Source organism: Phyllostomus hastatus, unplaced genomic scaffold, assembly GCF_019186645.2.
Source record: "Phyllostomus hastatus isolate PE091 unplaced genomic scaffold, TTU_PhHast_1.1 phas_contig_37, whole genome shotgun sequence".
In the NCBI taxonomy this organism is placed as follows: domain Eukaryota; kingdom Metazoa; phylum Chordata; class Mammalia; order Chiroptera; family Phyllostomidae; genus Phyllostomus; species Phyllostomus hastatus.
The window spans coordinates 11,926,003-11,938,012 of record NW_025333867.1 but is presented as its reverse complement, the minus strand read 5'-3'; the positions used below and the strand labels follow the sequence as shown (position 1 = coordinate 11,938,012).

The following is a 12,010-nucleotide window of genomic DNA, read 5'->3' as shown; positions in this document are numbered from 1 at the left end:
CCAGCTCCCACCTCTTCCACACAACTTCACTGCTCCACATCCCGGCTCTGAGGACCCTTTAGGTACTAACACTTCAGATGTCAGGATTACAATAGGAACCTTTTCTTGCCTGTTCTATAGCAAGCCAGTCTTTGGGAGTAGAGTTGCAGTGCCCTGAGTCACTTTATAAATTTATATCTGGGAGCATTTGTCCCTGGGCAGTTTAACAAAAACATATCTTGCAATGCTCTGCTAGTTAGAAATCTCAGATGAGCTACTTGAGTCCTTGGATAGGACCTGAGGACTTTCCACCCATGGCAACATTGTGCTTTGTGTTTGATTATAGAGTGTGCTTGCCTACAAACACTTTTATAGTTCCTCTATTGTCTTACGTCCTTTTTCATCTGGGCATCTACATTTAGTTTAGTAACTTTCCTCTGCAGTCAGACCTGGCTGAGTTTATTATGCCACACCTTAATAATTTCCCATTCTTATTAAGTTCATTTGTCCTGTCATCCTTCATGAGACAGTAGACCTAGTTTATGTGGTTGGAAACTATATCATCCTCATCCCTGTTAAATAGTCAGTACTCAGTCAGAGCTTATGGGAACATGAATTTAGTCCATGGACAACTTCAGATGTTTTGTTTGCTTTATAAGCCATTCAAGGGAGAGGACATTGAAAAGCATTTAACTCTGTAGGTCCCCTCAGAGTAAATGTGCTTAACCCACCAACAGTCCAAACCCGGAATGGAGCTGGTGCACACAAGTGAATGAATGAATAGCAGGAGGAATGGTAGTAGCAAAGCTAAGGGGCAAAAGAAGTGAGGATCCTTGTTTTATCATTGTGGAGAATTTGAGGGTCTATAAAAGCATATTGACACATAAAACATTATTCCCACTTTACTGCTGAGGTTAAAGGAAGCCATGTGACTTTTGTGTGGAAAGCCACACAGCCACTAAGCTGCTATGTAGTATTAGAGCTGAAATTGGCATTTCCACACAGCTCTTCTATTGCATGCAGATAGGACCTACCAAACTCAAGGGAGGCCAATGTAGAAGAGTACTATTAGGTTTTTCAGATTGTCAGAAGTAAACTAGCTTTTAGGACCTGGCACCTCCCTCACGAGAATGGCTGTGGGGTGGCCAGGGTGCAACTAGGCAGAAATCACCCAACCACAACCACCAGTCAGTGACAACTGTGTGTTTTAGGAGTTCTTGCAGAGAAATTCTGACAAGCCCAGAAGCCAGCAGCCCTCCTCAGACCTGAGCGTTGTATGTGATGGATTCTAACACTGAGGCAGCTCCGGACCCAGACAGTGTGACCTGTGGGAAGCTGTGGGGCACTGAGACCTTTCTAACAAACCTCAGGCGGATTTTTCTTTTCATCATGTGTTGAGTAGACAGATGTCACTTCTCTCTTTTTTTTCTCCCCTTAGGACAAGACATTTCAAAGAAAGTATTAAATTCATTCATGAGTGCAGGCTGAGGGGAGAAGGCTGTCTTGTGCACTGGTATGTATGCCTCCTGCCTAGTCACAGTTTAGCATGCTCTACTCAGCTTGGATTCTCGTCAAGTGTCTTTCTGTGTGATTAATTATTTCATCTCCTAATAGTTTTCTCTGCCCTGTAAGTCTGAAACATAAATCCCATCTGACCCCACCTGCTTGATGGATGTTGTTTGCTTTTGTTGAAAGAGAACTCAAAATTTCATTCTAACTTAGGATTTTTCTTTTCACAGTTAGGATTTCTGTAGGGACTGTCAAGGTTACTGGACAACAGAAACTCCCTTTTTAGCCTACCTCTAATATTTCATCAGAATAGCCTCCTACAAAGGGTACATATTTGTAAGCTCATTCCTGAAACTTCAGTGGTCTTTCAAGACAGTTTCTTTCTGAAGAGTTTGGATTGTACATATGGATATTTAGCATTGTGTTGCTGTAACACCAAAATGACTATCTCCATTTATAGACTGGGGTTTTTTATGTGTGTTTGGCTTACTACTTTGCTTTGAAAGGATCTGAAAAGACTCTTAGAATTAAACAGTTTATATACAGCTGTCCACCTGCAGATGTATACATACACATAGGTGCATATACACACTGTGCAAAAAGCAATTCTAACACGCATAACACAAAGACAGCACACACAAAGCTGTTAGCACTGAACCTGGCACATAATAAGCTCTCGGTGAGTGTCAGTCCTCATTTATATTACCTCATATTCAATCTAATAACATATCTGGTTTGTGTAGGGAACCAGCTGCCAGCGTTCCAGAACCAGAGCTCTGCTGTCAAAGGGCAGGCTGAACATGTCTGCTCTCTTTCTTGAGTGAGGCTTGGTATTAATTAGTAATCTCTTGAGTTTCCCCCAGAGAAGTTGCTATTGGAAATACACAGTGGTGACTCCTGAGAATGTTGCTGCTCGGGTTGGTGGCAGTCCTGCCAGAACAGGGGTAGAGGGTGGAGATCCATCGAGTGATGTCCACAGGAGTCACTCAGGAGTCGGGGCAGTGGGGATACTAGGTAGTTTGATTGCTTTCAAATGGGTGTTTTGCAGTTTTATAAAGTTCTTGAAATAGTGTGGTTATTTATTTTACTTTTAAAAAGAGTAGGCCAAGCCCTGGCTGGCGTAGCTCAGTGGATTGAGCGCGGGCTGGGAACCAAAGTGTCCCAGGTTCGATTCCCAGCTAGGGTACATTCCTGGGTTGCAGGCCATAACCCCCAGCAACCGCACATTGATGTTTCTCTCTCTCTATCTCTATCTCCCTCCCTTCCCTCTCTAAAAATAAATAAAATCTTAAAAAAAAAAATTCTTTAAAAAAAAAAATGAGTAGGCCATGTTATAAATACAAATGGTAGATTTTGTAACATTGTTTATATTTGCTTTAAAGCATTTGGGGGGTTTATAGTTGGAGCCCTTTAAGAGGAGTTTCGAACTCCTGTACCAGGCTTTCTAGGGATCCTGGGGAATGATAGCCTCCTCAACTCAAGAGATGGTATTTTTTAAAAGCTGTCATTTTTGCTGACAGAAGCCTTGGGAAAGAGCCACTACTTGAAAGTGGTTATTAGTATTATTAGTATAATATTAGTATATTATTATTATTATTATTATTATTTATTCTTTAACTATGTGTAAGTCTGGTATTCTAGGAAATTGTATTTCATACAGTTGTGAAAATCTGAAGACAGGCTTTTCTCAAAATGAGAAATTTGCTAAACTTCCCCATCTCAAACCTTTGCTAAAACACTCTTAAGTCTGATGCAGCTCAACCTTTCTGTGACTACCTTAATTTACATATGATTTTAAATTGGTCCCCTTACTCAGCCTGCTAGAGATACTTGACCATATTTTCTGCAGAGTGTGCACATTGACTCTTAGTTTCAGAGCACATGTACATTGTGTCCTCTGGGGTGCTCTGCTTAATTGTGTTAGGAAGACCACAAACTATTTAGTAGGGCTTCTGTATTTAATGGGATTTTTAAGTTATAGATTTAGCCCTTACAAATCTAAGAAAGCCAGATTTTTTAAAAACATGGAAAGCCTTCTAAACTACTGTAGGTTATAAATGGATTTCTTGTGTGGATGCCAGACCCCTCAAGATCCTTTGATGTGCTTTAGTTATTTTATCTGTCTGGGAAAATGGGAACTATCTGAAGAGGGATGCTAATCATAACACTGAAGTGTCCAGAGCTGTAGCCAGCAGAAAATCTATAAAAAATGAAGCTAATGCACTAGAGGTTGAAGTTGGTTGAGGTTAATGCATGGAGGTTGAAGTTGGAGAGGCCCCCAGAGAATATCTGGTCCAAGGACACCTCAGCTACATCACACATTGAAGCCCTCACTGGTCCCTGTGCACCAGCTGCAGCCATAGGACATTACCCATGGCTGTAGAATGCTTGAGATTCTAGTGTAATAGAAACAGACATTTGTATGTTTCTGAGTGATATCCAAGTAACATACTGGCTTGCTGTCCACTCATAATCCAAAGCAGGAAGACTTTATAAAATGGGGTCCACAGAATACCTTGTTCCAAGTGGATCAGAAGCTAGACTTGTGGATCCTAAATCTTCCTTGCCCATGTGGCATTCTCTTGGACCTACAGCCTGGCCGGTGTCTCCAGGAGTGTGACTCTGGTGACTGCATACATCATGACCGTCACTGACTTTGGCTGGGAAGATGCCCTACACACTGTGCGTGCCGGGAGGTCCTGTGCTAACCCCAACCTGGGCTTCCAGAGGCAGCTGCAGGAGTTTGAGAAGCATGAAGTCCATCAGGTAACCATTCTTAGGGGACTTTGGTGATGTAGGCAGCAGACCCCAGGAAGATGCCTCAGTCTTTCTGTACACTCCCAGAAGCATGGAGGTTGAAGTTAGAGAGGCCCCCAAAGGATATCTGGTCCAAGGACACCTCAGCTACATCACACATTGAAGCCCTCACTGGTCCCTGTGCACAAGCTGCAGCCACAGGACATTACCCTTTACCATCTTCCTAGGCCCCATGTTAGCTGCATTTCTCTTCCTGTGGGGCAAGTGCTGTTTTCTTGGTTTGGCTTGCTTTCATCTCTCAAGCCAAAACCTTGGAGAAGCAGTGATCTCTCCCTCTTGCTACTGTCTGGCCAACCACAGAGCTTTGGTTGCCCAATGCCCATTTATTTCCCAGCTTATATGTGGCAAAACCTGTACCACTTAATAATACGTAAAAGTCTACATAGATGCAGGTGAGTGTGTGAAATTTTGGTTTTCTTTTCAACACCTTTAGTACCGGCAGTGGCTGAAGGAAGAATATGGAGAGAACCCCTTGAAGGACACAGAAGAAGCCAGAAACATTCTGGGTAAATATAAAGAGCAAGGGCGCATGGAGGCCCAACCTGGCATGTGGAGGGGGACCAGCTTGCAGGCCCTGCCTCCTCTGGCCTACAGCAACTATACTACGGAAACCTAATGCTGCGACCTGGTGCCTGCCTTGCCACCAGGTGCCCTGGTGTGCTGGTGGCCACCTTGCCTTGGAGGACAGGAAGGGAGGGTGGCGAAGATGGTGGATCCAGACTCCATCCCAGGACTTCGCCGAGCCTTGCCTCAGGCGCCTCTACTCTGCCCACTCCTGTCACTCCAAAACTTGATGCACTGTCTGGGGGCTGCCCTGCTTCCCCACACTTTCACATATCTGTGTGCATGTGCACATATGTGTGAATGTGTCCGTGTGTGAGTGTGAACAGTGCTGAACAGTCACAAAATCCACCCTGCCAGGATTGATATTGCTACCTTTCCCTTGGTCCAAGACTCCAAACAGAAGGCTTTAAAGTTGACATCTGAAATGCTGCTCAGCCAGAAGCAGCCATGCCTGTGAACACACAGTGAGAACTGCAGGCCAAGCTGCTGAGAGCAGCAGCCTCCACAGAACCAGGAGCCATCTGGCAGGGCAGCAGGGGGCCAGACTCCCTCCCAAGGAGGGTTCCAGGGACCTCAAGGTGAGGGCAGCCGGTACTCTGAGCATTGCCTAAACCTTAATGAAAGTGCCCTGGGTCTTGGCTTCTTGCTGCCTGAAGTCAAGGCCCCCTTTTTACTCCATTAGGTCCCCAAGTTCTACTTGGTGTTTGTTCTCTGTTGGCACCAATTGCATTTTAGTTCCACAGGGAGCAGTAGCAGTTCAGCCAAAGCGGTGTGCCCAGAGTGCCCTTCCTCTCCCCTCCTGTACAGCTTCACTCCCAACCTCTTGCTATTATTCTCACTCTGCAAGGGGCCCTTCAGAAGATTTGCATGCACTGTTAGGTATTGGAAAGAACGAGCATTTATTAGGCATTGTAGCAGTTTGCATTGAAAAATACATTATAAAATGCCTGAGCACTTATTAGGCACCTTCGTGTATGCTGTGGATATATTTGATCTTAGCTACCTCATTAAATGTTTTTTGAAAAGATGTTTTTCATTATTCCAATCAACTCGGCCTCACAGTTGAAAATGTTCAGTCATGATTACTTTTGAAGCCAAAGGGGAAAGCATCAGTGTTGTTGAGCTATTTAAAGTTTCTGATTTGGCCTCCAATAATGCTTTGTAGTGGGTAAATTTCCACATTCAGGCCAAGGCCAGCAGGCTGAAGAGCAGCTGCAGTTTGCAGCTTGGGGCAGCAGGCCTCCTGGTGCTCCCTGAGCAGCTGTGTGCTGCAGGCCTTAATACCCGCAGAGATGCTTTAAGCAGGCAGAGCCACAGAATGAAAAAATATCCTCGCCTCTCCCTAAAAAGATGATGTAGTCTATTTCTCTGACCCCACCAGAAAAAGAGCCTCCGAATAAGAAGAGCAGTTATCCCATGCATTTTAGAGCATGTGTCACAGAGGAGCTGTTGGGGACCAGGAGAATGAAGTCACCTGACTCCACACACTCTTCTTGAAAGGGAAACATGGCCACCGAATTATTCATATGTAGATGGAACAATTTGCCTGTAGTTTTTTTCCTCTTAAACCAAAAAGAAATGTAAATATGTTAATTGGAAAAGTATTTAGGATATCAGCTTGAATGTGTAAGTGTGTGTACACTTAAGAACATCTAAATATATTCCTGCAGATCTTGAAAAGTTTTAATATTTGTTGCCAGTAATGTTCTTTCTCCACAGCCACACCTGGAATTCTGAAGTACTGGGCCTTTCTCAGAAGACTGTAATGCACCTGAAGTTTCTGAAATATTGCAAAGCCACAGAGTTTAGTCTGGTGCTGCCAAAAAGAAAAGCAACCTAGAGTTTATTTTTAAGTATCCAGAAGTGATTTGTAAACTTTTTTTTTATTTTAACTGAATACATATGCGATAGTATTATATGTTGAGAACTAAGGATACTCTTTAGCAAAAGAATATATTTTACCTTAATTTCACTGCTGCAGCTATTTCTTTAACCTTGACTTTGATGCCTGTAAAGAGCAGTCTCAGCACCTGCTGCCGTGTTTCCGTTATCATTAGTGATCTGACTACTTCTCATGATGGTGGTTGTGCTGTGTAAACCTGTTCGTGTTCTTCTATTTCCCAGCTGAGGATATCTCTCGGTGTGTTTTGTCCATGGTTTGTGTTTTCTGTGATGGCATTTACGAACAACTACACATTTTTGTTAATAAAAGGCAACTTAGCCACATTTATCCCTTTGCAGTGCATTCTTGCTTAGCTGAGGCTTGGACGTCACCTGCATTTCTACCTATGAGGGTCACGAAGCAGGTTTGGGTTGGAGCCTGCTGCTGTAGCAGTAATGCTGTTTTCCCCCAGGAGCTAGTGCAGCAGACACTAAGAAAGTGAATTAATGTCTCCATGAGAAAAGAGTTGATCCTCACTTTGAGCAGAAAGAAATGCAGATATTGGAGTTGTGTGTTTCTGTACAGCATGGGAACTAAATGTCTGCACCCCTGGAATGACTGTGTTTTCCACAGGGAAGCAGCCTGGGCACTCTGTGAGCGTTTACTGTGTGTTGTTGAATGCAGGTATTCTGATTCCACATTCAGCTTTTCATTAGAAAAAACACAGACTGGGTCAAAGAGTAATTCAAGTGGACTTTCTAAATTTTCCTTGTGTAAATCTAAGGGGTGGGGGAGGTTAGGGGGGAAGAATTTAACTTTTTACTTCAAGGATAGGTTTTGCTTGAACTGAAGGCAGGTATACATGGGTCCTTTGACTGTAGGTGGCAGGCTTGCCATATGTTCTAAATGTCTGTTTCTAATGCCTGGAAGATCCTGGCAAGGAGCTGAGGGAGAGCTGGGAGCTGTGTTGGGGTACTCTGGCAGCAGCCCCTGGTGGGTGTGAGACAATATGGCACTGATCAGTTTGGGACATTAAGATGTTTATTCTGACCCAACAGGCCTGCCTAGGTATAAGAGGTACCTGTGAGTACTCCCATGTCCCAAACCGAGAGGCCCAAGATGTTTCTGTTAAATATAGTATTGACCATGCTTAGATGTTAGAGGTGGAACAGTTGAGTCCTGCTGCCCTGGGGCCTTGGCTTCTCAGATGATGTGGTCATGGCCTGGGGAAGTTTTCTTAGACTATTTCTTTCTGTGAGTTATCTCTGCACACAGATCCTTTCTAGCCTGAAACTCAGAATCCTGGCTACAGTGGAGGAGACTTAACTGGGACACCTGCACTTACCTCACTGCATTCACTGCATGTTCATCACACCAGGCCCTGTGGGGCTCCTGCAGCGAGCATACCAATTGTAAGCTTGATTCTAAGACTTGGTAGGTTGGCAGTTAGGAAGATTGGCCATTACAGAGCAGGTCCTTAGGACTAGATAGGCACTCCTGGTGCTATGTGGGAAAGGGAATAGAGGAACACCATTCCAGTTCTGGGGTGAGGGAGGTGGTATTCAGGAAACCATCCCAGACAAAGTGATACCTAATGTGAGACCTGAAGCCTGTGTGCTGGAATTCACTGGGCACAGTGGGAGGAAGGGGAGTCCAAGCAGAAGCCTGGTGACACAAGAAAGCAAAGAATGACTGAACCTATAGCACGTGGGCAGCCATGGCAAGTGGTGCTGACAAAACTGCCACAGACATGAACAAAGGCCTGGTTAACCAGGCTGTTGTTATCACAACCTTTTATCATTTGCTCACTACTTGCTGTACAGGAACTGGTTTACTTCTCACACCAGCCTGTGGAGTTAACCAAGCTCCTGCAGGGCTCATTCCCAAATTTGGAGCCTTGTAAGCAGTGTGAGGGTATGAGGGGCAGGTGGTTGCTGAATGTACCAGGCAAGCAGGTGCTGTGATTGATGTGTGGGTGCAGAATGGGGTGTTCACAGTGGGGGCCAGTCAAGAGGCAGCTTTTACAGCCATCCAGCTGGTAGAAGATGGCACCCTGAACAGGATCTTGGTGTGGAGATGAAGAGGAATCAAGGATGCAAATGGACTACCTGAGGGAGGCTGGGGAGAGAGAAGGAAAGGGCTTGGGGCCAGACTGAAGGTGGAAGAGGTTTGGCAGCCTTGCCACTCTCTGTAACCTTGCTTCCAATGACCCACTTCCTAACCTGGTTCATGCATCTTTCTGCACTGTGATCATGGTGTGAAGGCTCTGTGATGTCAAAGTTAGATTCACAGGGACTGCTAGACTTCTAAGAGGGCTCATCCCTGGGTGTGACCCAGCTTTGAGTTCAAATTGTCCATGCACCCAAAGCAGACTCCCAGGAACCAGACTTGTGACAATTAGTGTAGAAGTCAAATGTCCAATTTCTTAATTTGTGGTGAAAGATAGGACATTAGCTTTAAGAAGACTAATTTTATCCCATAGGCAGGCCATCTGTCATTATCAAGATTTTTAGAAATCAATACATTGTACACCTTAAACATACATGTTTTATGTCAGTTATATCTGAATAAATCTAAAAGGAGTAAAATATCTTTTGAAGCATAAAATAAAGATATTTGGGAGGCCAAATCAGTTATGCAGCATTGTCCTGTGAGTATGGACATGGGGCTGAGAGCCTGGGACAGGGGTGTGTCCTGACCTGACTTGTCCCCTGATCACAGTGCTGTTGCCACAGCACCTCTTCCATCCTCTAGTCTCTCCCTAGGCTGAGCAGGGCTCCTGCTTGCTCCCTGACACTGCCCTTCCTGGGTGCTAGGCAGACCACCCTGTTTATGTCCTCTCTCTACCCAGGGTGATTTTTTTACTTAAGTCTCGTTTTTCAGAGTACCTTAATTAACCTCGAGTGACCTCACATGTCCTCGACAGCATTTTTGCTTTTCCATGAGGATGACTTCCCAGTCGTGGCCTCTTTAATTTCTTGGGTTCTGGTGCTTTTTAGATTCTGTCTCAACAGGGAACCCCACTTTCAGCCTCTGGAGCTATTTCATGTGACTCACACATAGAGATAACCTATAAATTTGAGTGGTCGGTGTGCTTGTGTGTTTGTGTGCATACACACAGCTGTGTTTTATTGTTTGTAAATTTTAGTTTTAGAAATTCTTAACCTTGAAGGGAATCATGCATACAGCATCAAGGGGCATATTGAGCTCAGGTACCTGGGCTCCCAGGGAAACGTCAGAGCTCGTGCTACACAACCAGCATTGGTCCTGAAGGCTGCTCTGCAAACCAGCTTCTAATCATAAAAATAGGGAACACACACTCAAAGCCCTGTGATCCCACACTAGATGACTCCTCCCATCCTGACTCTGAGTTATTAATAATTTTATTAAGAACGTGCTTTCAACATGCTTATATTTATATATGCACTTAACAAGAAATCACCAAGGCTTCAGAGGGAAGTTCCTCTTCCCTTTCTTTTTTATTGCCCAGAGAAAGGCAGAAACTGAAAAAAAGAAAAACTGCCTTTGACTTGTTGCTAAAGGCTTGAGCATGTCCATCTCTTCTCTCCCAGGCCTGAGATTCATCAGGACTGTCAAAGCTTGGAATTGTGTAACACACTGGCTGTTTTTCATCATGTAGAGAGGTCTTGACACTTGGCTCTGATTTTCCTACTCACAGTAGAGATTTTGAGACCTGTGACTATAATAACTGGACATAATCATTGCAGTTAGTATCAGAATTAGTATTCTATTTTGCAGTTTAGGCTTAACCACCTTACTAAGCATCTGACTAAAGGTTGCAAATGCTATGTCTGTGTCTCTTTCCATCAGGGGCTAAGAGTTACCAGTACATATTTGAACATCTGCAAGTTTTGGTTTATTTTGGCTGTAGATCTCTATGCAAACTGTTGATCATAAAGAGTTAGTAGTTCCTGAAGCTTCTAGTTCAGTTAATTAGAGTCGTTGTCAAAAGAGCTATTTTAACAGGTGACTGAAAGTACTCGGCCTCTCAATATTCTAATTGAACATGGATTTGACTTTAGTAGGTTTAATAGAAAAGACATTCTGGATGGGATCCTTTGGGCAAAGCCCTTTTTAAGAAAACTAGGTGAGAATGGGGGAAGGGATTAATTTTTTACGATTAACGGTTTCTTCTAGGAATGATGTAGTTTGAGATAGCTTTTGGAAACAGTGCTGATCTCATCATTTGCCCATTTGCCCAACTTGACCCAAGGAGACCATGTCAGCTTACTGTGGTCTTCCCACTTAGCTGCTCAGTTCTCCAGAACACACATTAGTAACAAGTGACATGTATGAATGGAACATTGGCATCAACGTGGTGTTCGCCATCAACATGGTGTTTGCCAGTCTTTTCCCTAAATGTTCACTTGTTGCTGATTGCCTTCCCTCTGGCCTCATGCACCCACCCCCAGAAGTGGCCAGACTAGCACAAACAGGAACTGTACTTTCTGGTAAGCAGGTTTGCCTTTTGTTGGTCAGCTCTGGGTTTCCCCAAGGCACTGATGGGGAGCCTTTTTGGAAAATAAAAAAACAAAAGGCCCCTACATATACACTAGAGAAATGTCACCTTCTGCTTTGCAAAGGGTGTGTCTACCACGGTGAGAGGCCCAAGTGCTACAGAGCTTCCTCAGAATGGGAGTCCCTAGAGAGGCTTGTCATGTGCCAGAGCTCAGATGTTCCAATTCTGCTTGGTTTGTGTTAAGCCACACAGATGTGGTGACAGAGGGAAAGGCAAGAAGGTATGAGAGGAGAGCATTGCTTGACTCTCTGCAGCAGCTTTCAGGACTCTCCAAAAATGAGGTGCCTCCCAGCTCCAAGCAGCAGGGGTTGCCTGAAACCCACTTCATGCCTGATACTCACTGGCTCAAAGCAGAAAGACCCATTCTCTGCTTTGTCTGAGCCACTTCCTGTCACCCTCCACCTCCTAGGAGTATAAAGGTGCGGGTCCTGATGGAGCAGGTTGAGGGAAAAGACTCAATGCTTTGCAAATGAGAGGCTGAGGTCTTGAACCTGACCAGGCAGGCCTGGCTAAGGTTCAGTTTGATTCCGGTTCTCTGGAATACCTTGGGGAAGTACCAGAGGAGGCAACCCACACATGTGGGGAACTTCTCCAGACTGGCATGAAAGAAACTCCCTAGAAGGGACAAGCAGTGCTGGATGGCACCCTGATTAGTGGCCCAGTGATGTGGCCAGAGACAGTCTCCCTGACAGTCTTCCTGGGTGGCAGTTTATGTGTCT

At 44.5% G+C, this 12,010-nt stretch overlaps 1 protein-coding gene across 1 annotated transcript in view; it reads left to right on the top strand.

Annotated features, from left to right (window-relative positions):
- DUSP22 (dual specificity phosphatase 22) overlaps nt 1-7,099 on the top strand; it is a 63,045-nt gene extending 55,946 nt beyond the window's left edge. The window contains exons 5-7 of the mRNA XM_045841761.1: nt 1,418-1,492; nt 4,083-4,254; nt 4,739-7,099. Of these exons, the coding sequence (XP_045697717.1) occupies nt 1,418-1,492; nt 4,083-4,254; nt 4,739-4,921 (430 nt within the window). The 3' untranslated portion in view covers nt 4,922-7,099. The remainder of the gene's footprint in view (nt 1-1,417; nt 1,493-4,082; nt 4,255-4,738) is intronic.
- The last annotated feature ends 4,911 nt before the right edge of the window (nt 7,100-12,010 follow it).